General features: G+C 39.6%; 1 protein-coding gene, 2 long non-coding RNA genes and 1 pseudogene across 3 annotated transcripts; 3 read left to right on the top strand and 1 right to left on the bottom strand.

The window, feature by feature from the left end:
• Positions 1-4,765: 4,765 nt before the first annotated feature.
• Positions 4,766-7,798, top strand: LOC145653892 (uncharacterized). Its single transcript, XR_014120133.1, has 4 exons — positions 4,766-4,978; positions 5,129-5,320; positions 7,103-7,239; positions 7,719-7,798. It is a non-coding gene; the product is annotated as an uncharacterized LOC145653892 (long non-coding RNA).
• A 556-nt stretch (positions 7,799-8,354) lies between these two features.
• LOC145653874 (abnormal spindle-like microcephaly-associated protein homolog) lies at positions 8,355-9,611 on the top strand (annotated as a pseudogene).
• Positions 9,612-12,704: 3,093 nt separating this feature from the next.
• LOC145653884 (uncharacterized) lies at positions 12,705-14,309 on the top strand. Its single transcript, XR_014120123.1, has 4 exons — positions 12,705-12,741; positions 13,230-13,254; positions 13,422-13,481; positions 13,682-14,309. It is a non-coding gene; the product is annotated as an uncharacterized LOC145653884 (long non-coding RNA).
• Positions 14,310-23,737: 9,428 nt separating this feature from the next.
• On the bottom strand, positions 23,738-25,452 carry LOC118240838 (leucine-rich repeat flightless-interacting protein 1-like). The gene is made up of 4 exons (XM_035523394.2): positions 25,406-25,452; positions 24,957-25,127; positions 24,253-24,332; positions 23,738-23,991 (listed from the first exon to the last, which is right to left on the bottom strand). The coding sequence occupies exons 1-3, from the start codon at positions 25,409-25,411 to the stop codon at positions 24,255-24,257; spliced, it is 255 nt and encodes an 84-aa protein (XP_035379287.1). The 5' UTR covers positions 25,412-25,452; the 3' UTR covers positions 23,738-23,991; positions 24,253-24,254.
• Positions 25,453-26,991: the final 1,539 nt, after the last annotated feature.

Here is a 26,991-nt window from a genome sequence, read left to right as displayed (position 1 = left end):
ATTGTACCAGGAAATGGATTCAAGGTATGTATTTGGGACTAAATGACCCTGACATAGTAGCAAATCCCCCACTGAAATCATGCAATGTTGGATTACTGTGCAATGTTTTTGAATGATGTTTGCATATGTTAGTGACAAGCCATCAAAGAGCCATCATCAGCAAATCACACTACAGTGTAGTATTGAACTGAAGCATTTTTACAGTGCTATCAAAATCAATTTTGTGCCAATTAACTGCTCAGCAGACAATAACAGAAACATCCCACACACCTCATAAAAGTAACTGAGGTCCTCCTTGTTCACCTGCTCCTGTTGAACAATCATCTCAGGCATGAACTCGCTCGTCTCCCTGTCTTCCGCTTCCAGAAAGTTCTCACTGAAATACTCCAGCTCGTCCAGCACGGCAAACTCAACCTTGTTCGTGTGATCAGCCTCAGCCTCTTCACCCTTCCTGACCATGCCTGAGCTGCCTTGCCCCGCCGCCTATAGGAACAGGTTGCCGGGTTTGTTGGATGCACCGAAGCGTCTAAACGAGGTGGTGCCCTTGGTGTGGGGGGTGGGGGGGGTGGGGGGGTGTATCCCTGTCCTCGGCTAGTGCCAGGAGTCAGCACAACCTGAGATAACGTTCATTTCCTTGGTGTCAGTGGACATTTGCAGGGGAGGCGATGGAGGAGCATTACATTCACCGATTCCTGACTCCCCACTAGTGGGAGGCTCCTCTGGGAGAGAAGACAAAAACTCACTGACAGCCATTGCCCAATTTCTAACAATAATAGAAACTATTTTCATGAAAGGACTAAAAGGAACTAGCACAATATTTTTGGAGATATCTGGCTTACGTCTTACTAAAGACTAACGTGCAAATCATGGCGTGCTGAATATGCCAAACTGACTACATTGTTCTTTATATTAGTGTAGAAACCATATCTTAGAATCACTGTCTCAATTAATGGAAATCACAATGCACTCAGCTTAAACCTCATGTGCATCTAAACACTGTCCATCCTTGAACAATGAGTCTCCTGCCAGAGCTGGAAAGGTCAAATGAGAGGAGAAAAGGCAGAACTGCTTCATTACTGCCACATTTTCACTGAAGCTAACCGCCTTAGCAGAGTGAGGCACAAGCAACTTATATAAAGCAGCCACCAGTGAAAGATCTGCTGTTCATCAACAGAAGAACAAATAGAAAAAGCAGACAAATGAAATGTGGCAGCCATAGCACACAATAGCCAGTACAAACAGTACAAACATACCAAACCCACAAAGAAAAAAACACCAGTCAGAACCAAACAAACACTGGCACAAGAGCAAGGGGGCACACAAAGAACCAAAAATGAACAGCCAAACAGAACCAGGGAAAAACAGAGGGCAGACATGGATTACATAAAATGTATAAAGATTTTTCAGGTCCTGTAGAGAATTTACTTTTTTTTTTTTATATATGGTCATAACTTTTACAGCACCTACCATATCTTTTTTATAGTGCCAGATGTGTAGCGACAGAAAATGGAGCCAAGCGGTCAATCAAGGAAGAGTTATGTGCTTACACTCCAGACCCTTTCCACTGATGGAGAAACATCTGCCCCCTCCAAGCCCCCTGTGGAGAAGCCTAACCCTTAAATGATAAAAACTATGTAAAGAAGGATGTGCATCATTCTCACCAGACTCATCCAGTGAGATGAAAACATCTGTCTACTTCAAACAACCTTCAGAGAAACCTTGAAGAAAAAAAACTAGTGAGAGAGATCCATGATCCAGACAAGAAAAAATCAAATATTTAAGTACACCTCAAGTCGAATGACTTGGGCATCTTGTTAAAGAAACATTCAGCAATCAGTATGGTTGACCTATTGAACACAATCAAGATTCAGTCTAATTTTACTTCTAACACTTATATTATTGCTCTTTTATATTTGCAGGCACCGTGCTCATGAAGTTCCAGAGTTTCTATGATGGGAGCCGACCTGAAAGGAAAAAAATAGAAAACGTAGCTCAATCATGAAGTCATGTCATTACATTTTTTAAACTTCATGTGAAACAAAACAAAAGAAATTGGCAGAGACCTCTCCTTCATAGGAAATGTGGAAAGACTTAAGTTGTAAATCCTTCAGTTATTATTTGGCAGCTTAGTATGTCCTGTTTGTGGTTGCAGATGCAAGAGGACAAAGCGGCAACCACTCAGAAGCACTGTATATTTAGCACACAAAAATTATAATTCGGCACATACGAGAATACGACACCAGTAGAGGTGTCCGTCTCAACCAAGCAGCCTCCAAACTTGTCCTTTCCACATTGTCCATGGAGCTCAAATCACTGGACGAAGAAATCGCAGTTCACCAGCAGACCATGCACAAGGAGAAATGGGGTATGCTCACTACCTAAAGCCACACGTGCTAATTTAGCTCTTTGAAAACTGAAAATACAGGAATTTGTGCTCAGCTTGGAAGACTCAAAAAAATTCCAAAGGGAAGCATCTAATTCAATTCCCAAACCTTTGAGTGTTATATGAGTGTATAGGAAAACTATTTATATTCTCTGTAAGAACGTTGAAAAAGTCTGTAAAAGTCCCTCGAGCTTCCCCTCATATAAAGAATAGGCTCAGAGTTACACAGTATAGAAACATATGTGTATTCTCTATGAGGAAATGTGAAATTTCTTACAGTCTATACTAAAAATATGTATGTTCTCTATAAGGACAGAAAGATTCTGTACAAGTTCTATCAATGTATAGAAAAAAAAAGTAAATTCCCTGCAGTTCCATAGAAAGATTCTGTAAACATTCAGTAATACAATTTGAAACGGCAGTTTCCAAAATGTAGGCCTACTCATAAACAAGCATAAAATTGCGCCGGTGCTATGTATTAGGCTACCTCATATATTTTGTATGTGAAGAATTATTCTTTCATAACTTTTCTGTGGAAAACCTAAAAGACCGATTAAAAATAAGGCGTTCAATCTCAGACATTGCCTGCGGTAGCTTTTTCATTTCCCCGTTATCCTGTGTATGATGGGCTTAACTCAAACATACGGATACACATTCTGTCAAATTTATATAGAACGTTCAAACAAGACTGGTTACATGGATGAACCTATCAAGGATTTGACATGCCTCTTATTAGTTTCAGAGATAGCATTAGATGGCTAACTGGTGTTTTATTACGTGGAAGAAAACGTAAACTAAAAAAGTCGAAATGATTAAATGTTAATTCAACCATAAGCATGAGAGCAATAGAGCATTTCCTCTGATATCCTTGCAGTGGCGCTATTCTGATTTAACTGATCACAATGCAACAAATAAATGCTAAACTATATTATGCCAAAGGTAGAAGAGACTTTGAAATAGGGTATATGTGATTATCAGTCACTAACCTTCCAAAGGCCAAATATTTTTTGCTCTTATTCCACATTGTTTTACAGACTCACACCCAAATAAAACATGTGAACATAACAGTTTGTTGTTAATTGTATCTCTGTTTCCCATTCTTGTATTTATAGTCAGATTTAGTGTTTGTGCTAAATCTGTTTCGTCTCATTCTTACATTTCTATCACAATTTAACATGGAATTGATTTTGATTTCCATCGTTTCATGGTGGTCCCTCAGACGAGTAAAGATATCCTGCTGGCGTTCTCGCGGGACTTTCTCAGTGGTGAGGGCAATCTCCCACTCCACCTTGCTCTTCTAGGTCTCGCTGTGTCCCACAGCCAGACGCCCCTGGCTGAGTTCAGCTTCGCCGTGCAGAAGCTCGCCGTTGACCTGAGATGCGGCGTTCGCTTAGCGTAGCTTTAAAAGGCGCTTCAATGTTTGTCTTCAGTATATGTTTATTTGATCCTAGGTTGTTCTTTGCTATGATACAAGAGATTTGCCTTAATTCTAGGTCAGAAGGTCCACTTGACCTTTAGTGGAAGGGACATGGGATTGAGTGCTTTGGTTTCGTATACATGTTGATGGCGGTTAGGGGAATGGCCTGTCTGATGAGCACGATACTAGAACACTCAAGATCATCATCCATGTGCCCTGTACACATGCATCAGTGTTCCCTTCTGTGGGAGGTTTTAGATGAGCCATAAAATGTTGGAATCATTTTAGGGACAGTCACCGATGCCAGAGACATAGTAGATGGACTCAGCGAGAAGACCCTTAATCTACTGTGGAAAATCGTTTTTAACTTTCAAGTATTTTGTCTTATTCTGATTTACATCCTTTGTGTGCTCTGATTTTGTTTATAAATTCACAACAGTGTAAAATTGATTTGGTCATTACCCATTAGATTTACATCGATTCAGCATTTATATACTGTATTCTAAACTTGGATGATAATTTCATTTAAAAAATTGATTAGAATTGTCATAATATACAATATTGCTAATATAATTCAGCTATAAGGTTTCACATCTAAGCCTCATGGAGAGATAAGTCATGTTATTGCTTGTATTTAATTATTGTGGAATAATTTAAAATTGTACTTTTTAAAATATTAATATTAATAGTTTGAACATAAATTTTACTATTAACTATTAATTTTAATATTAATTAATATTAATATTAATAGTTCCAAATTGTAATGCTGATGATATTAACTACCATGATGAACTCTGCTCTGTACATACCGTAATTATCTTGTAAACATTTATTTCTGTTGACATGGGTGACCGTCCATTTGACTGCCACAGTAACAGACTGCACCCTGCACTGCAGTGATTTAAATAAGCAGGCAGGCTTCTTTCTTTTTATATGGATCAAATAGCAATAATTCATCATTTAGGTTGACATCATTTAGCTTGATGTGGAACAACTCAAAGAGGAAATCTGCGTCCTCGGGAAAACATGGAAAACAAAACAGATGTTGGTGTTGTTTGAGGGCTGATAAATGTGTTGTGAGTTGCACAAAAGAAATGCCAACATTTCAACATCCCAGAGAGAAAATACATCTGCTCCTGGACTGGGTCAACTCTGTCTGTGAATTTTACAGTTTAAAGGTGGGTGGTGGTTGTTTGTGTGTGTATGTTTATTTTGGGGGTGATTTTTCTTTTCCCCCTCAAGCACCAATAATGTTTCATTGATTTACTACAGTTTATTGTGGCTGGAATCGAGGTTAATGGAGCCTGTGTCTTTGATTCCTCTCTAAGCTGAAAATGTCACAGTTGCTTTCTCGGGTGGCAGAATTCTTTGCTGTCTGATTCATCACTACCATCCAAGCCGCCTGCCGGCTGAGGACATTCACCAGGAAACCACCCAGACCATCAAGTGTGGCTATCAGGGCAAAGTGAAACTAAACATCTCCAGTGACTCAGACTGCTCCTTTGCAATGGAGCAAAATGGTAACATTTCTCCCCATTATTTATGACCTGCATTAGGAGGACATGTATACTGATTATATGTATGTTTTATGTGAGTAGATTATGGTAGGAAGTTGCACTGCCTTTTAAAAATGTAACAATTCTTAGCTAATGTCTTAGCTAATGAGTCACCATCAGTGGATTTCAAGGTGCTTCTTGAGGATGAGAGGAGTAATTTTCAGATGGCTCCATCTGGTAGCTTGTATCGCTGAGCTCCCTTCCACCGCCCTGTTCTGTGGCTGAATTTCTCTTCATTCATAATGTCTTCTCTGTGAACAACAAAGGAAGGTTGCAGTAATCATTCCGTCCCACATCAGGAAGCAAATCAACAAACAAGACTAACAGAGGCTACTGTGGGCAGCCAGGACTATTCAGCACTGAGCAGACACACTGATGAGGAAGGCCAAGTTGTACTTACAGGGGATGCAGCGGTCTGCTGTGCTTTTACAAGCAGCGTTCCGTGGTATGAAAGCCAGCCACTCTTTGAGCCAAAAGCATCAGGCTGCCACTGTTCTGGGCCCACTGTGCCCAGATGTAGTATTTATGCATGAAATATACTGCTGTTGCCATTCAGCAAAAACACTGTGCCACACTTTATGCCTGCCAGCAGAGGGAGCACTTCCTGAGACTGTGCCATGCTGCGGTTCTCCTACAAGCCTGCTACAGAGGTCAGAAGGTCAGGAGAGAAATTGCTCTTCAGCAGCAAGCAGTTACTCTGATTCAGGTTGCTTTCAGAAGGCATGGACCAAGTTCCAGGTCATGAGGCTGTCTGCCGTTATCATACAGAAACATTACAGGTTATATATTCAGGCGACGAATGACCATGAGGAATATGTGAGGCTTAGGCGTGCTATTCTCATTCAGGCAGCTTTCAGATGGCACTGCATACGTCAGAATATAACAGCGATGCACAACGTTGCCACCGTCATTCAGGCTGCTTTACAAATGCACAAGCACAGACGTGCATTCCGAGGACAGTGGTGGGCAGTGGGCATTCTCCAGGAGAGATTACGAGCATTCCTGCTGGCCAGAGTGAAGCAGGAGTGTCAGAGGAGGTGGGTTACTGACGCCGTCACTCTGCAGGCCTTCTGCCGTGGCCAGCTCGCAAGGCAACGCATAAGTACTCCGCAGTCAATTTTCTGTATCTATGACCATTACATACATTGGAAAAGAGAACCTTTGTTGTGAAATCACTGTTGGCAAGCATCACTTCCCAACTGGTCAACATCATATGTTTGTAGAACAATTTAATAAATATTTTATACTGTTTCTGAGACATCTCTAGCCAGGTTAAACGTCTAAATCTGAAACGTGCGTTTCTACCTGTTTTTGTAGTTGCTCCTTTACTCTAACAGTTTTGCATTGATGATGGGCAGCGCATCTGTTGGCTATTGCCAGGCTGTGCTTGATATTGCCACTGCAGCCTGTTTTTGACCAACATTCTAGGGAGAACAAGCTTCTAAAAAGAGGGTGGTGACCATTCATATTGTCAGTCACGTAAACATGATTGAACATGATTGAAGTCAAAGCCATGGCATGTCATCTTTAACACTAATGACCCCAGCAGTCCTTGAGCCTGTCCTCAATTGAGCTTTGTTTGTTTAGGTAACAGACTCCCTGACCTCCACTGTTTTATACAACCTGAACATTTATATTACACTCCTTCAGTGCAATCACAAGTGCAACTGGACTGCATAAGATTCAATGGCTGAAAATGCCCTTTCAGCTCTAACTTTGCATTACTCTCATCACCCCTGTCTCCAGGCATAGGAAGCTGCACACGCTTGTGGTGCGTCGGCGGTTCAGTGCATCTCTGTGCGGTGAGGATCCAGAGGGCCCTGCGAGCTCACTGGGCACTGACAGCAGCCCGGAGGCAATTCTCCTCCGTCCTGTACATCCAGGTACAGAACTCTTTCCACACTCGGGCGATTCTAATGCTAAGGCTTTGGCAGTGTGATGAAATGAACATGTCCAACAGAAAATGAGCATGTCCAAGTGCCCCGATGCTCTGTCTTCACAGCAGTATAGACTCAAACAGCAGTGTTCAAACATCTGAGCTTTATTCAATAATGACTATGTACCTGCTAACCAGGTAATCTTTACCTTTTCATGGATGGTGTAGTACAGGGGACTGGTAGTTTGGCCATGGATGTGCCTTCGGAGGAAAAAGTATACTATTCTCAATTTAAGCATGGAAGCTGCCTTTTGAGACTGGACAACCTGACTCAAATCTGACACAACCAATATATATATCACATTCTAAGCTATTTTACTGATCTTGTATTTATTTACAACTAACAAGTAAGCCCAACATAAAGACCTGACATGCTACTATACCATCTAAAATGCCCACCTCTCTGCCTTGTTTGTGTTGATCCAGCATTGGGTCAGGGCGAAGCTTCAAAGAAAGCAATACCTTGAGCAAAGAGAGAGCATCATCAAGGTACAGAGAGTGGCTTGGTTTCACCGCCGCAGTCAAGCTGCCACTGTTATCCAGCACATGGCCAGAAGATTCCTTCTGAGACGCAGGAAAGAAAAGTTTCGGCATGGAATTATAAAGGCGCAGGCAGGGAAATAACTTTCTTGGATGTCTGTTTTGCGTTTTTTAAAATTTATTTGGTGACTCTCTGGTTGCCTTAAATTACATAGTTAGATTGCAGATGGTTGCTGTGTCAATTACCTTGGAAACATCACAGTAAACTTTGACAACACTTGGCCAACAGAGAGCACATGATGAGGCACTGCATCATTCTCTGGTGATCAGAGAGCCTGCCAAACTCTTTATACAGTTCTAGGTGAGGGTGTTATAGACAGATGAGAAATGGGGATAGATAGTCTAGAAAGTTGATGGTGAGTAATCAAAAACAAGCTAGTGTGTCCTGCCAAATGGTGAAATTACAGTGAGATGTCCTGCTTGAATTTCAATAGAACAGGGGAAAACACAGAATTTAACAATATGCTTTTGTAAGAAGCTGTAATATCATGCAACAATGACATTTATGATATCTTTAGACCCTTTGGAGAGGTCATAGCTCAAGAAAATTCCATGATACCTCCAAGGTCATTTCCATCCGACATTGCCTCAGGAAAGTCAACAGGAAAGCCAAAGAAGACAAGCTGTATCACAAGACCAAGACTGCCCTGAGTTACCTTCTGGAATATCACAATTATACCCACATTCTTATGGCCTTAAAGAATTCAGGTAATAGAACCATGGGCAGAATACACAAACATGACTGTCGTTTCAAGGTGAGAGCATCAAACAACATCTTTGTTGTGATTGTGATTAAAGAGACTGCAACCAGACTTTCACCAGGGTGTTGTGAGCGCCTTGTGAACAGTGGAGCCACATGCACCGTCTTCACCCTGATAAGGAGCTGCGACCGCAGTGTTCCTTCCATGGAGATCATCACCTTGGCAATCCAAGTTCTTTTCAATTTATCAAAGGTACGTGATCATGTCCTAATATACAGTATTCATCCGCAGCATCTTGTGCTGTTGCCAGCAAAGATCTGCATTTTATATATATTTTTCTGCTGTTTAGTTTTCTGCTTTGTCCTTGCATGCTATGCTTAATGTTGCATGCATAGGTCATTGTTTGATTGAATTACAAATGCAAACATTTGTATTTCATGTGGTCAGAAGAGTTCTGTTTGTCTCAAGTCTCTTGTGTGACTGCTTTGCCGTTTGCTGTAGTACAACAAAACCATAGATACGGTTTGAGGTGGAGGACTCTGTGGACACACTCTTGGACCTGCTCCAGATCTACAGAGAGAAAGCTGGGGACAAGGTGGCTGACAAAGGAGGCAGCATCTTTACCAAAGCATGTTTATTTTGGTGATTTTGGTACAGGATGAAGGACGTGCAATGGTGGGTATTTCCAGGATGTCATTAGTACACGGAGTAATTCAAGCCTTGATGCTGGTGCGTGTACTTAATTTGGTGTTTTGCCCCCACTAGGGGGTAAGAACGCTTCCCAGGGCCTCAGACCGTATATGCAACGTTTACCACCTTACAATACGAAAGTACAAAATGGACACCCAGAGCACCAAAGTCAAACAGAGGATGAATGTCTCACAAAATGGAAACATCCTTCTGCAAGCCACTCCCCAGAAATCCAAGTCAATGGCAAGGTATGTTTGAGAAGTCTTTACTTGATTGTACACTATGCATGTGTGCTTAACTGTACGTGTTATTCTAACCACTAAAAGCTAGCTAGCCAAGCTGTGTCACCGACTTTATAAATTCCCTATAATTCTGTAAGCTCTATATTGTTGGAGAGTAAGACTAGAGATAACTTTTAATTTAATTTCATGAATTCTTTCTTTTGTATCATGTCTTTGTTTGATTGTTCTTGAAACAGTTTTGTACTTAAACAGTTCTTCAGAAAGCAAAGCAGGAAGATATTGTAGACCTTCTTGTTGCCATCCAGCTGCTGGTCTCTGTGTGTGCGTGTGTGTGTATATATATTATATATATATATATATATATATATATATATATATATATATATAACATTATTTTTCATAATTAAACTGACCTTGTACATACTTTTATATTCTTATCTAACCTTTCAGAAACATTTTTGTTGTACTTGCCTTTACATTTTTATATGCGTTGTTTCTGCATAATTTGGTGGCTCATTGCCAGCTCGGAAATATTATAAAAACAGATGCTAAACCATTGATTTCAATAAAAGGCGTGTCTTTTCTGTGCACTACATTTTTACTTGTACTTAAATGATGATGAAAAACTGGATGACTATCTATGACAAATACTTTGGATTTGAATATTTTTAGAATAGTCTGGTATTAATCATTTTTAATATATTTTTTTCTAATATATAAATGTTCCATGACTTATGAAGCATCAGCTAATTTACATTACTCACAACTGAAGTGTTTTTATTTGTTACAGATAACATTGTCAGCTGTTGGGTACTGCCAGCCTTTCACCAAGTCAAGCAATTAGGTGGCTGCTAAGACTGAGTGACATTGTCACTGACCTATCCATGATGAGGAGGCGTGACTAGACTGGGGAGTTGGGAAGGTTTTTGCTGGAATGTTCTCGTGCATTTTCTGTCCATCTGTACTGTTCCAGGAGTAGAAAATCGTCTCGTCTTGTTCCATTTGATTGACACTTTAAGAAACACATCTAACCCTATATAAGTTGTCCCCTCAACAGTGCAGATTGGCAACGATGGAGCCGCTATGAGATGAAGATTTTGGCTCCGGTGTTCAATACCTGGAACCATCTTCACCTGACACTTGTAGGTCCCTGCATCTGACCTCTTGAGCCCCTCATTGATAACCGATGTATCTGCTTGACTTGGATCCGAAGAGTTAAAGTAAACTCTGTCCATCAAGGGAAATAGAAGTTAGAATATAATTTATCAGAGGTATAAAGAAGGATGGTAGGATCTTACTTATGAAGGTCAAATTTAAGTGTCCATTCTATCTCCAGAGGTCCGTGATCCATATCTTCCCAGGTAAAATGGCATCCAAGAATAACCCTGCTCCCAATTGCCTTATGAACAGTTGTGGGATCACTTGGAAAGATCTTCAGTGCTACTGTTGACAGCAGCATAAGGAGCACCACCATCAACAGTAGCAGCCCATGCCTGAGGAATCGGAAAAAGGCAAAAATCTAAACATTTTCAGCATCAGAACTCTGGTAATGTTTATGTGACAAATTGCAATAACTAGGGACTGCTACCACAGGTAGAGGAATTACAGTAGTACCCCAAGGTTTGCGGGGGTTACGTTCCTAGACCCCACCGCGAATTTTGAATATGTTCGTTGCCTGTCCAAAAATGCGAATTTTGGACGGACAACTAATAAAGGCCTAAAAGGACCTATCTTCATATGTTAAACCTTAAATATCTCCCCAAAACACTTCAAGTTCATTTAAAAATTGATGTTATAATTTACATCACCCTTTAAAATTGTACAGGTAAACGTAGATGATTCTTCTGGCCGATTCCATCCTAACGATGTATTTATTCCTAACGTTGGATACATTTTTAGCAGTTTCACGGAAACTTGATGAAACGGTATGTCTAATAGCCGCTCCGTTCTTCTGGATGTAGCGTACCGTACTTTCACACACACGCAAAGCTAACACGCTACACGATACACTTGACACAACGAAATAGGTCGTGAGACGCGATAAACTGCGACTTTTAAGTGTGAGGTTCCAAGGAAAAAATACGTGAACTTGTGAAGCCGCAGATTCAGAAGCGGGAATTTTCGGGGTATTACATCATGGGATATTACATAATTACATAATCTTTCTTTCTTTCTTTTTTAATCACCTTTAGTAGAGAAATTACGTATTTCTTTGGAAAAACTAAATATAAAAAATGCAATTCAAAAAATGTTTCACCCCCACAAGTGGAAGTGTTGAAATGAAGAAATTAAACAGATTAAGATCAGGGTTAGAAATGATTTTTTTTTTTTTTCACATTTTCTGGTTACAGAATCTTTCTAAGGAGTTGTACCTAATTTACATATTTTATCTTGTACACTGAATCTTTTAATATCCTTGTAGATAAAATATTTTTTTCTGCACACTGTCAGAACCTTTACAGAATCTTTCTATGTCCTTAAAGAGAACTGACATATTTTTATTTCTATATTCTGTAACCCTAACCCTATATGGGTTATGCAGTTCTAGAGAATTTATATATTATTTTCTATATGCTGTCATAATGTTTACAGAATCTTTTTTCAAATTTCCTTCCTAAAATATGCATGTTTTCTATATTCTGTAACCCTAACCCTAGCATCCAATACACAGGGAGGATCCAGATGGCCTGATTGCCCCCACTGGAGATCTCTGGAGTTCAGGTAAAGAACAGACTTGTATTACAGACATTTAACAGTATCTTTCTAAGCAGTTCTAGAGAATTTACATATTTTTCTATTAACTGACAGAACTTTTACATAATCATTTTTCTTTTAGATACATATTTTTTCCTGTATCCTGTAGAAATAATCTGTGACACGGGAGCTCAGGTAATGACCAGAATTGCATTACACAAATTTTAAAGAAACTTTACTTCCTTATAGAGAAATGGTGATATGATTATTCTAACCCTAACCCTAATGTCTTAGAACCTTTTTTTCTTAAATGATCTCATTACAGAACAATTCGGTAAGCCTTTGAATATTGAAGAACTTTGACCTTTTACTTTTTGAACAACACAACAAATGTAGAACACAACAGAGGCAAACAGCAACAAAACCTTAACTACCAGGCACCAGTGCACAAATCAAAGAATTTGCGAAGTCATACAATGTGCAGTTTGACATGTTCAGCAAAATCAATGTGAATGGACCTAATGCACATCCACTATGGAAGTAGTTAAAGGAACAGCCTAATGGCAAAGGATTTCTGGGAAAGTAAGTCAGCACTATTCCCATTTAGTGATACAAGCAGAAGCATTTATTTCCCGTAATAATTAATATAAAGCTGTCTCAATCTTGGTTCTATTCACTTCCACAAGAATATTTGGTTCAGGTACAATGTTATGGTTGGACGAAGAGAACGTTGTTAGAACTGAATACTGGAGAGATCTGATTTGCGGGCAGGGTTTGGGGTGGTTTTGGTGTAGGCACTGGACAGACTCACTTTCCAGGTGATGGCACTGCATGGACATGCTGTAATGCCACATTGGCATCTCAGCACCCACTCAGCAAAAGGGGACATGCCAAGTCAGATATCTTCTCACAAAGGGCTCAATAACCATGACATGACAAAGCAGGATTAATGCTTTAATTCTTCTGTCACTTTTCTGTCACTACCTCTCTGTAACTGCATTATGATGGCTGACATAATTACTAGTAGTGATTCATATGGTAAAACACATATACTTTCCCATCCCTTCCAGTGGCATCAAGTGGAATTTCACTAAGGTATGTCCTTCCTTAGCTCCTATTCACATTTATTTATGGAAATTTAGAACCATTACATTTTATCTCTCTATCTGGTTCCTTGTTTTTAAATTCACTGCTTGTCTGCTCTTTTGGCTTAGAAGGTGCTGTGATGTTGTGACTGATGTTTGTGTGTGACATTTGTGCAGTTCCTCATTGACCGAGACGGCCAAGTTGTGAAGAGATATTCTCCACTGAATAATCCCAGCGTAAGAAAACAGACAACAACAAAAAACCCTCCATAAAATCACCATAAATTATTGTAGAAATTTGTTTATACTCTTAAAGATTGCATATGTACTCGTAGATTTCACCCAAATTCACCCAAATGATATCAGATTGTTTTTACAGAGTGAGATGTTGGAATTGTCTCAAGAATTATGCAGCTATAGCTGTTCTTCCATTTCAGGTGGTAGAGAATGATCTTTCCAAGTATTTGTAAACTCTGTGTTCCCACTGGGCAAGATAACTTCTTAGCATCCCCCTCCCGTTTCCGGGCTTTCCTGTGGACTTCTGTGCGTCAGCGGTGTAACCCCATGAATTTGTGATGGTTTGTCTTGAAACCCGCTCTGCGGAAAAGACAGACCTGATGCATTTGGCGTGCACTCCATCCTGGGAGGATCACCAGAGCACAACCAGTCAACCGGACAGGAACCTGATTCCCCCACTACCCTACTGATGCATTCACATCATGATAATTCACAAAGGAGTATTTCTTAATACATTCTTAATCTCATAAGAGTTAAACTCTTACAACGTAATCTTGCATTTAAACTGGATTTTTCTGTATTTAATGTTGTTCTGTTTCTTCTTCTGTCATTGTAGACATACATAATAGATAATACAGAATATGAATCTGTTGACATACTTATTGCCTTCTTCCAAATGAAGCTGACCCATAGCTCTTTGCTTGTGGTGTTGCATTAAATAACAACAACAATAATAATAAAGCATCTAATGTTGCACATACATTAAATCATAATGAATAGCGCTTGTATTAAGATTATTACAATTATTAAACTATATTTTATTTTAAATATATTGTTTGTGTGTTCTTGTGTATCAGTCCAAATCATCATTAAAGACTGGAACATTAATCAAACCACTGCAGTATATCATCAGTGATATAATTTTGATTATGATGAAAATCTAAATTAGGTGTAAAAACATGCTAGGTGAAATGTAGAGCATGGTTCCGCATTGGCAAATCCACTCAATATGACTCAATCTGGACCTTGGTAATTAATATTCTACAGTAATCATGCCTCCAAATGAACACTGAAAAAGCAGGTACACAAATCCATACCCAGTTCCATACCAAGCTACATAACTACCACAAAACAATTTTCTCCATATCCAAACTCTCCCTAATACAGAATTCTATCTCTGTATAACAATGTTTAACATCTGTCATACAAACTGTACATACTATACTGCTGGTGTTATTAATAAATTTTATTTTTTTATTGTTTCTTTATTTGCGCTTATGTATCTTCCCTCATGAACAATACATAAGTATAAATTAAGTCTTAATAGTCCTCTAAAGAGGGGGATGGTGGTGGACCAATAGATACATTTAAAAAACAAAAACAAAACACTAACAAAAAAATATTGAGGTTGAAAGCCTACAACCTTTGGTATGGAAACTGACCAGTCAGAACTGAGAAGCAAATTTTGGAATTCCATTTGCAGTTTCAAATTTATAACTGCTATGTACCTGTTTGTAATAATACCCATTCATATTCAGCTATAATATAGCTAGCTACATAGCGTCTTGGAAACCAATTAGAGAATCACTTAGAATCACTTAGTGTTGCTATCATCAGATCTCTTAAGTTCACGATTAAAGCTGGATAACATGGCTGTGAACGTTTCTTAGAAAATTAATTCAGCATTACTGTCTGTTTGTATAGGTAACAAAAATGGTCTTGATTAGTAGTCATTTACATGTTAGCCTCCCCACACATTTCCCTCACGTACTGTCACTACTTTTTACTAATAATTTAGCATAATCATTTAAATTTGAGTTCAAATGAATGCTGTGAACAAATCAGATACTCTTCCTTGAAGTATCAGAGTAAATTATATTAATATGAAAGTTTAATATGAAACTTTTTTCCCTCAGAAACAACAAATACATAATTTCCTCTGATATCATAATGATATAAAATAATAAGAAATTGACAACACTATGCTGACTTGATCACATTGCGTCCCTGCCATCATGAATGACATCCCAAGTTTTAAGGAGATGACACGGTTAAACTGGAATTAGTTAAACCCCTGAGTATTATATGAATAATGATCGTCAAGCAGAAATTAGCATGCAAATTCAAATGTATGCCGTGTTATGTCACACAGGAAATACTGTCACATCACATCACATCATATATATATATATATATATATATATATATATATATATATATATATATATATACATATATATATATATATATATATATATAAGGTAAGGGTGGAGTTAATTATGACTCATTACATATAAGTCTACAGTTACATTTATTGAGTTATACCATAAATGTCAGTTCTATGACTGTTATTTTTAACTATTTCCTTCTGCTATTATGATATTATTCCAACTCCTGTTTTTATTACAATGCATTTTCAGCATATATTTTGTGTGTTTAAGTTAGCCGTTTGCATTTCTTTTTCAGTGTTATGGCCTCACAGCCTAGACGGGGTCGTAACAATTGGGGGCTCGTCCTCTGTTTCTCCTCTGGTTCCTGTTAGTTCCTTTTTAGCCTGTTCCTTTTAGTTTTGCCCCTTCTCTCTGGTGTTTGGTTCTGGTTGGTGTTATTTATTTCTCCCCCCTTCCTTCTTTGTGTGTGGGGTGTGTTGTGCTGTTTGTACTGGCTATGGCTGCGACATTGGATTTGTCTGCTTTTTCTGTTTGTCCGTCTTTTGAGCAGTTTTTTGAGAAAGGCAGATCTTTTGTTGGTAGCTGCTTTGTATAACGTGGTTATACCTCGCTCTGCTAATCAGAGGGAGAGGACTAGTCGAGTCTTCCCTTGTTGCGCCTGGAGTTCTGCCAGAACGGGAGCTGTCTCTGGGTGTTGATGTTGGCCCAGCTTGGGTTGTGGACACGCCAGAAGCTGTGGACGACCCTGTAGTCAGGCTGTTGGCAGGTTACTACTCCCCGCCACTTTTCATCAAATGCTTTGTAACCGGTGTCACATGAATAGGAAGCACGTTGGCATCCATCATCGTCTTTGGAATACTGTATGAATCAATTGGTCAAAGTGAATTCACCACATGCTCCTTCTGCAACTATAAGGTAAAAACAGTTGACAATCTTTTCAAAGTTAATTTTCAAACAGTTCTGCTGTTTGTTTACTTCTTGAGCATTTATTCTTTAACAATCGAAAGTAATACGCTGAATATTGTGAAGGTATGCATGAAGAAATAGTGGTGTGAAAATGCAACTGTCACATGGAAGTTTAATTCTATTTTAAAATCAAAAGTGTAACTATATTTCATTGCATCAGTTCTGTCCTGTAGAGTTCTGGTGTTTAGGTCCTTGGATTATGGTATTAAAAAATTAGATTGGCCTGCAAAAATTAAGCATCTGTGTAAAGCTAATTATGTTGTAAAGATTTAAGCCTAAGACTTATAGTCGCAATTCACACTATATACTATATAAAGGACAAGTCACATAACATCTGTTAGTGTAGACTATTATGGAAACAAGATAAATGCTGTTCAACAAGGGTCTATATCAGACAGTAAATTTGACTTCCCAGTAGACAGACAAGAATTTTAGAAGCATTTTTGTGCGCAAAATTTACTTCAATGTAGGGCTATAATTTGTCGTGGAAATTGCACCACACTTCATAAAACCTGGAGAATATGAGACTTCTCGTTGCCTTTGACATTGTAATTTTGGCTGAATGCTTCTCAAGGCTATGCAACGCAAAACCATGGCAGAGAATGGCTAATGGAGTAGCTCTTGATTAGGATATCAGTAAGTAATCATACAGTTCATTACCACACTGTTTTGCGACTTCAAAGTGGCCACAACTGTATATTTTTGAGGGGATCTTTAACATACTGTGATTTAAATCCATTATGTTGATATCAAACTGCCTATTTCACACTAAACAATAAACAGAGTGCTGCACAGAGCACCTCCTAAATGTTCAGCACACTCTGAACTTCTGAAAATTTAGCACACCTCTAGTGAAGTTTGAGCTCCAAGAAAATGTTGGAGCTCAAAACCCACTTTCTTCTGTCTCCCTGGATACAGTTACTAATACTTTCCTTTCTATGCTCCCCTCATTAATGATTCTTCTGTGCTCTGTATTACCACAGGAGAAAACTCCAAAATGTCATTACAATTCAAATTTTCAGTCATATTAATCAAAAAGGACTGCATAGAGACAGTGGGAAAAAAAAAAACAACCTCTCCTGGATTCAGACCTCAGCTCATACCAGTACTCACTGGAAGTGCCATCTGCAAAGTCATGCTGCTACAGAAGAACATTTTAATCATAAGCATCTGATCCATACGAGCTCTTCAGTGTTTTTTCTTCGGTCCTTAACCCTCCCCCTCCACCCTCATCTTTCACTCCCGAGGATTTCATCACCTGCTTTCAGGAGAAGGTTGCGGCAATCTTCCAGTTCTTTTCCTCTGTTCCCACTCTTCCAAAAAGTGTTCATACCCCCACATCGAAGTGTCTGGCTTCTGTTTCTCTTCTCTTCAGACAAACGTCTGACTTCCAGCAACCTCACTACATGGCCACATGATCCAATTCCTTCCACTCTCTTCCTCTCAAGAGATCTGCTTCCTTTCATCTCTTTTCCTCTCCCAGAAACAGCTCCACGATCCCAATATGTCTGGGTACCGGCACAAACCGGCACAGTCACCATAAACAGCCCTCATAGTAGCTTCAAAAATGTTTTGATTCTTCTGGACATTTCTGCAGTCACACACAGTAGGTTGTCCAGCAGCTTGTGATGCTACACCACCTCGTAGTCTGTGTATACCTCTTACTATTGTAGTAATTTAATCACATCGGTCAAATTTGCACAATGTTGTATTTTCAACATAGTCACCATGTCCAATGACAATCATCTTTGCATTTAAATTAACCCATTTTGCACATTTTAATATAGCACGGCCAAGTCCAAACTTTTTTAAAGGAAGTACTTTATCTGGACAACCTGCCAAGTCACTTATAAATGATAAATAAACGATAAATCACTTAAAATGAGAATAATGGTATCTGTGAAACACTGTCAACAGTCAATAAAGACTGCTGCCCCCATTTCAAGTCCATTAGCGATTTAGTTTTCAAAATATTGTACTGCTTCCCATTATTATATCATTCTAGATCTTTTCCATTGTAAAATACATTTTATATGGGACAAAACTTTGTGTACAAATAATTCAAATCAGATATAAACAATAATAAACACTATGTTAATTTATAGTTGCCACATAGCCTGCCATATAGTCAAATGAATACATTGAAAAATGGGCTGAAAAATCACATTGTGTATGGTGCTGATGTATTAACTCATGATTCTTGCTTCCTAGTACACATCTTGAGCCATAGGTCAAATACTAAAATTAAATTAAGTTTATTGGAATACTTTTAAAATATACATCACTAATGTAGGTTCCAGATTATGTGCTTTATGCATACTGGCAAAATAGTGATTATGGGAACAAGATTGTATATTAAGTTGCATATTATCAATCTTGCTCTGTGAAGTTTAGAACATAGTCTGTCCTAAATGACATGATGTGTACTGCACTGTTCATAATGGATGAATGTATCTTGCAGTTTGCTGAGCACATGCTCAGTTGGAACGGATGTTATCAATAATAATTATATATTCAAAAGATGTATGAAGTAGGAAGACATCTTTTTTAATCTAATGGTATCTTGGGCCATTGTAGCAGTGGGTTAGGGGTTGTGTTAATACCTGTAACTCATTGGTAACATATGGCCCCAACTCTTCAAAAATAGTCCAATCTTAGAGGTGACTACAGTGGCTCATCTAGCACGGCCTGATGACATACTGTAGCAAATTTGGTCTAAAAGTGGACCAGTATCAGATCTGACCACACCCTCTTAGCCAGGATATGCTCGTGATACACAGTGTCAGGTTTTGGTGGTCCTGGCAGAGAGCCTAATGGGACACGTAAGTAATAGGCTGACTGCATAGGTAATATCAGCCTTTAAAACAGGACTAAAAATCGAATAATGTCCGATCTGACCAGTCAGTCTTGTCCAGGATGTCCTCATAAACCACTGTGTCAGATTTGGTGGACCGGGCAACCTCTTCAGCTTTGGCAGGCGAGAAACCCTAATGGGACTCTTAGGTAATAGGCGGAACGCAGAGGTAATTTCAGCCTTTTACAAAGGGCCTAAAAGTGGATCAGTGCCAGGTTTGGTTAGGGTTAGGGTTAGGGTTAGGGTCCGCTTACTAACTGTACAGACTTGTTCTGTTAATTATGTCTTTTTTTTGTTGTTACATTTTTCTTTTTTTCCCTGTAATTTTCAATATAGCTTAGGTAATTGTGAGAAAGCAAAAATACATGATAGATATATCATTAACATAATTGAAAATTATGTAATATTTCCACAACAAACACATAACAATTACATATTTCTAGTTTTTATAAGTAATACATTTTTTTGTAGGACTAATTTTTCACCACCAGGTGGCGGTGTTATGTAATATTTTGTCCTTAGAGGTAATTTACATATTTTTTCTGTACTCTTGTCTATATGCTGTCATAATTTTTTACAGAATCTTTCTATGTCCTTATAGTAATTTTTTTTTTTATATATATATATATATATATATATATATATTCTGTAAGCCTGCCTTTAATCCTAGTATTCAATACACTGGGAGGATCCAGATAGTTTGACCTGCACCACTGGAGACTTCTGGAGCTCAGGTAAAGACCAGACTTGAATTACAGAATCTTTCTATGGCATTCTAGAGAATTTACATTTTTTTAAAAATATATATAATCTGAGTTTTTACAGAATATTTATTTGTTTTTATAGAGAAAATATATTTTTTTTAAATATGATGTGTAAACATTGTAATTGTATCTCAAACTTGTGTTTATATTTAATCATCATAAAGATTTTGTAAGTTTAATGAAATTGACATGATTTAAAGATTAAACCACATACAATTTTCTACAATTTTTCTACTTTTTTTAAAGGTTGATTTAGAATATTGTGAGGTAGCATGTAAATTGTTGTATAGTGAATTAATCACAAGTAATCATAGATATGTAATGTGCAGGAACAGACTGTGGAACAAAATCACACAGAACAAATATACAGTATATACAAGGGGTTTTCATCACACAGTCCACGTCTCACAACCGAATGTCCTTCATTGAGAACTATACGCCATCCTCTTCGATGTTGAAGGTCACAGACTTTCTTTTTGGAGGCAAGGCATCCTTGAAAATGTCATTGCCCATATCTTGGGTGCTATTTTTGTTCCTTTTGTGGCAACAGTAGAATTATAGCCCTGCCAGCAGAATCAAAGCCAAGGATCCTCCAAACTGCAAAGTGCACACTGATAGAAACCAGCATTTGCTGTCCATCTATACTGTTCCAGGAGTAGAAAAATCGTTTGCCTTGTTCTATTTGATTGGCACTTAAGAAACACATCTGACCCTATATAAGTTGTCCCCTCAACAGTGCAGATTGGCAACGAGGGAGCCGCCAGGAGATTTCGTCTCCGGTGTTCAATACCTGGAAACTTCTTCATCTGACACTGATTGGTAGTAGAAAGAAAATATCTGATACTAAGAAGAATGATCTTCCAAAATAAGATTAAATAAAATTTAAAATTTTTTTAAAGCTATGACACAAAGTAGTCATGTGTGTAATCTGTCCTAAGATATGACACACAGCAGTCGTGTGTGTTGTCTGGCCATGCTATGAAACACAGCAGTTGTGAGTGTTGTCTGTCCTAAGCTTCATCCTGGTGCTTTTCACCTTGTCCCCAGTAGTATCTGCTTCCTTCCGGGTCTCAGCACTGGGCTCATCCTCCTGCTCTGGTGTGAATACCTCAAAGTCCAGAGCTCCAGCTTCTTAGCAGCTATCTAGAAATAAAGCAACTCCCTGCTCCTCCTCCTGCAGTGACCTGCTGAGCACCTCACGTGCAGGCTCCGTCGCACACAGTCAACTGGTGCTGGTCATCGCCACCTCAGCTCCATCAGGGGTTTTATGAGCTCCTGATCTTTTCTGTTGAGCCCTGGTCTATTAATTTCCTTAACAGTACCTTCATCACCTTGCTTTTCTGAGGAATGAATGCAGACTCCAGCAGCTAAGACTGAATAGGCTCGGAGCCGTTTTGCTGTGCTCAAAGTGCCTCTTTTATATTTTCATTGAAATGTCATGTGGTCTTTTCAGTTTGGTTATCTGGGACTTTCATATCCTCTAAAGCTCCTCCCTCCTCCTGTACCAAAGGTTCTAAGGTTCCTCCCTCCTCCTGTACGAGAGGTTCTAAAGCTCCTCCCTCCTCCTGGACCAAAGGTTCTAAGGTTCCTCCCTCCTCCTGTACAAGAGGTTCTAAAGCTCCTCCCTCCTCCTGTACGAGAGGTCCTAAAGCTCCTCCCTCCTCCTGTACGAGAGGTTCTAAAGCTCCTCCCTCCTCCCGTGTGAGAGGTTCTAAAGCTCCTCCCTCCTCCTGTGTGAGAGGTTGCTCGGCAAGGTCCACCACTTTTCCACTCATTTGCACTCCTTGACTTGTTGCTCAATACATCGCCTTGACTTTGTCTATCACTCACACCTCCTTGAACAGTTTCTGTTCGGTTACAGTCCGTATGCTTTGTACAGTCTATATGGATGTCATTTGCAACCTGCATGAGGTAAACTGAGACAAGTTGCTTGGTGTTCTGCTCCTTGTGGTTCTCTAACCTTCCACTTCATGCTTCTGCCCCACTTTCAGCTCTTAGTAACTGCTCCACTTTTGTTCCATCAGATATTTTAGAGGGGTGGATGTCCTGTATCTGCACCACAGTCTCGTTGTTTGCGTGGTGAAGTTCCACTAACGCCTGTGCAACAAAGCCTGCTGCCTTGGCTGATCTCACACTGCTCGTGTCCTCATCTTCAGAAGCAGACCTCCGATCTTCTTCCTGAAATACAGACTCCAATCTTGGACTTGTGTTCTTCCGTGTTGTGCTGTCAGTTCCAATATCTTTATTTTTCTTTTGGTCTCTCTGGAATATCATTGGAAAGACATTTAAAGGCCGCATAGAATTCATTTTTTTTAGACTAATTGTTGCAGAGAAGGAATGGAAAAAAATCACCAGGAAGGAGGAATAAAATTCATTATGAATAAGATACAGTCTGGACACTGCAGAACCCCAAAGGCATTTGTAGAAGACTGCAGGTTTTGAAAAATTTAAAAAGCTGAAAGAGACACTGATTTCATGAATTATTCACTTCCGTTGGACAGAGAGAGTACATGATTAATTCTCCTAATAGGTTCTGGGCACTTTAGATGAAAGGATCAATTGTTTGAAACATAAAAATCAACACTTAGTTTGCAGCACTCCAAACTGTTAGAAATTAATATTCACTAATTGCCATATTAAGAGTAGGGACACCAATTCAAATGATATGTTTTATCATGAAAGGATAATGATTTCGATGTGTTATAAAATCATTTAACAGGTAAAACAAACCTGGTCTTTAATCTTACCCAAGATGCTGTCACCTGTGATGGTAGGTGTTTGCAGGTCGTGAGCCAAGCTAGAGGCCGATTCTACATCCCCTGGTGGATCAACTAAATTGCCTCCTCGCTCGACATTGCTCCAGATTTATCCCTTCAGAGCATCCCTAAGCCGGAAAACCTCACCCCTCAAAGCATTCCGCTCATCTCGGATAATATCCAAATATTCCTTCTGCCTCTCTAAGGCCGACCGTCAGCAGCAGGAAGAGCAACAGGAAGAAGGAATAGGAAAACTAAAGATAAAATACAGAATGCCAAAAGTCTGCTTATACACACAGGCCACATAATATAAGAAATTCAAAATAACACAAGACAAAGACCACTGATTACATGACATGAAACAGGTCAGCTAGTCCAGGTGAGTGTTCCTCCATCAGAAGCATTTAATAGGTTAACTTCTACTGGGCAGCTTTAATGGCAAATCAAAGCACTGATCTGAAACTCAGTGATAGTACCACAGGACACGGAGCTGGAAGAACACCAGGCGAGTCAGATCAGAGCAGAGAGAGCAGACGAGTGAACAGAGTAGGAACAGCTGGGTGGGGATAAGAAGGACAGTATGTTCCTCCACAGGTGTGGGTGACACCAAGTGTCACATTTCATATGTTAGGTGGAACTGGATGGCAGTGCTGGCCTATTCAAGCTCGAGGAAGATAAAGAAAAGCCTTTATTTCTTTAAGCAGAAGGACATTTTAAAATGCCCAGAATCAGTGGTCGGCAACTTTACAGTTAAACCAAACGACGTAGAGAACTCCAGCTCAAGCTGGCCAGACAGTGGCTGGTCAGGGCTTGGTAATGGTAACGATTGAACACACACACACATGAGGAAGAGGATCTAAATGCAAGAGGTTTTAATAGTGAAACCAAACAAATCAGTGGGGGTCAGGCAGGTATTCAAGGTCAGGTTGTTCAAAGGTCGATAACACGGGGCAGAGTCTGGGGGTGAGGAGTGTCCAGGGGTCAGGCGGGAGAGGAGCTCTAAAAAAAAAACTGGCAGAAGTCAGAAACCACGAAGACAAAGAAAATTCTAGAGCACTCGGTATGCACCATAGAGTAGCAATATTTCACAGTGTGAATGTGGGGTAGGGAAACTTATAAAGGGGGCAGTAATGAGGAGAATGAGGATCAGGTGCTTGCTCGAACTCTGGTGAATCAGATGGGGGGTGTTTGCAAGTAGGCGTGGCGGTGCGTGGCTGAGTGTGGTTCCTGCGGTTCGTAATGGTAACAGGAAACCCTTACCTTCAGTATCTCAACGTCTTCTTCAGCTCACTGAACTGTAACTGAAGGACAGTATGTGCGTGGTGTTCTCGCTCATACTCCTAGCACACAGACATGGGGTGGAACAGTTTCAAACATGAGGGTTAAAGTTCTCACAGTGTCTTAACTCTGGCCGTTGGCCTCGGCCAAAGGAACACCACCATTTCATACTCAGTGAGGAAATTTAATGTGGTGTCTTTTAGTTATTTAATTATTATTTTGGTCAAGCAGTATATGAAAATATTGATTTACAACAATTTACACTTGGCTTTCTCTAACCGTGCTCACTTGCTAACAGTCAAGCCTCTTATGGGTGTGTTAAAAGCAGCATGCCCACGCCAGAACACCTGGCCTAGACCCCTGTCTTTCTCACAGAGCCACGACCACCCACAGAAAACCTGGTCTAGAACCCTCTGTGTTTCTCATAGAGCCACGACCACCCACAGAGCACCTGGTCTAGACCACTCTGTGTTTCTCATAGAGCCACGACCACCCACAGAAAACCTGGTCTAGACCACTCTGTGTTTCTCATAGAGCCACGACCACCCACAGAAAACCTGGTCTAGACCACTCTGTGTTTCTCATAGAGCCACGACCACCCACAGAAAACCTGGTCTAGACCACTCTGTGTTTCCCACAGAACCACGCCCAACTCACAACACCCTGGGCTTCTTCTTCTCGCTCACCTTTGTGTTCTCCTCACACTCCCTCTGTGTCTCAGACAGCTGCTCCTCCAGCTCCAGAAGTGTCTCCCGCAGCGTGTCCACCTGGTACATCAACACGGTCTTCTCATTTTCCAGCTGGGCATTGGACACCATAGCCAGCTGATACATCTCCTTAGCCTCTGCCAGTGAATCCTGGAAGATCACCAAGCAAAGGGTGTTTGCCTTAGTCATTTTTATGTGTTTGTACAAACATGTGCACACACACACACACACACACACACACACACACACACACATATACATGCACACACAAACACACTTCTGGGAACATGTGCATTAGTGGCGAACCAAAGGAACTCAAAGCATGACTCAGCAAAAAAAACAAAACATACAGATGCATTCACAGACATATGCATATATGCAAAAGCAGTACGTGATCAAGTAAGTAATAAATGATGTACACAAATAACCTTCATCTCCTGTATGGAGGCCTCGCTGTCTGTTGAGATGGAGGCATCATAGCTGCCCCTCTGGAACAAGCCTCCCCACAGGAAGCGAGGGTGGCACCAGACAGTGTGGACGCCGTCCTGGGCGCCTAACAAGGTGCAGCCCGATTTAAGAGACAGTCAGTCAGTGTAGAGATCTGCAGTAATTAAACATCTACTATAGACATTTGTAATTAGAACATAAGTGAAATAGAACTGAATAGAATAGAATAGAACAGAACAGTAGAATATCAATCAATCAAAATTGATTTATATAGCTCTCTTGACAACAGATGACACAAAGGAGCTTTACAACTGTTCAAGTCCAAACCCCCAGTGAGCATGCCAAGGCTGACAGTGGCAATCAACAACAGCGCCACCTATATATATATATATATATATATATATATATATATATATATATATATATATATATGGAAACCCTGCATTGTAGTTGAAGGCAAGTATCTATCTATCTATCTATCTATCTATCTCTCTATCTATCTATCTATCTATCTATCTATCTATCTATCTATCTATCTATCTATCTATCTATCTATCTATCTATCTATCTATCTATCTATCCCACTCCCTCACTCTCTCTAACACACACACATACACACACATTCTGGATGTCCTCCAACTAAGAGTATTAAAAGAATGAAGAATGCCAATAAGAAAAAAACACATTTTGTATGGTGATGATGAGATTTCAAAACCACAGACAAGGTAATAAATAACATTTTCATCAAATGTGAGTGTCTTCGGAAACATGGCCTACAGCAAAAGGCATTTTATGTAGTTTGAAAGATATATTTATGGTTTGGGTTTAATGTGGTAATGACTGTGTTTAATGTGGTTATGTTTGTGTTTACTGTGTACTGTTTAATTTCTTCACATCTGCAGACACACTAAGTAGGATGATATATACATTTGTAAGTTTGATTATGAGCTGACTGCAACTTAATACATACAGAGTGTATACTGTTAAACCAGGTACTACACACAGAGTACATAGTATACATACAGAGTATATAGTATACATACAGAGTATATAGTATACATACAGAGTGCATAGTATACATACAGAGTATATAGTATACATACAGAGTGCATAGTTTTACCAGATTGAGTGCTACAAACTCATGTATCTAACTAATATATATATGACGAATGTCATGGTCCTCTCCAGCTCAGATATCTTCAGCTATACTGAGTACTGACACCAACCATTTTCTCCAGCTCAGATATATTCAGCTTTTGAGTGTGTGTGTGTGTGTATGTGTGTGTGTGTGTGTGTGTGTGTGACCTGTCGATGTTGCTGTGAGCAGAGCTGCTCTAGCTGGCTGTGCTGCTGTAGGAGCTCTGGCTCCTCCTGCTGCTCGTGTCTCGGGCTCCTCTGCTTCAGTACCCTCAGCTCCTTCAGCTCGTCCATTAATTAGGTCTCTCCTGGATTCCACCTCTTCTGTGTCTTTGTAATAGTCTTCAAAATCATCTTCAATGCCTCTAGCACAACACCACCTGAAAAGTTTCATTGTTAGACCCATCCTCTTCAATGTCTTTCCACAGAC

This window comes from Electrophorus electricus, chromosome 26 (assembly GCF_041902795.1).
Source record: "Electrophorus electricus isolate QZ-2024a chromosome 26, ASM4190279v1, whole genome shotgun sequence".
Taxonomy (NCBI): Eukaryota; Metazoa; Chordata; class Actinopteri; order Gymnotiformes; family Gymnotidae; genus Electrophorus; species Electrophorus electricus.
This window is presented reverse-complemented; position numbering and strand designations above follow the sequence as displayed.

What these genes read in the sequence shown, in the direction of transcription:
- LOC118240838 (XM_035523394.2), bottom strand. An exon ending in AGTGTGAGGAGAACACAAAG is followed by an intron (nt 24,333 to 24,956) that starts GTGAGCGAGAAG and finishes TCTGTGTGCTAG; the next exon opens with GAGTATGAGCGAGAACACCA.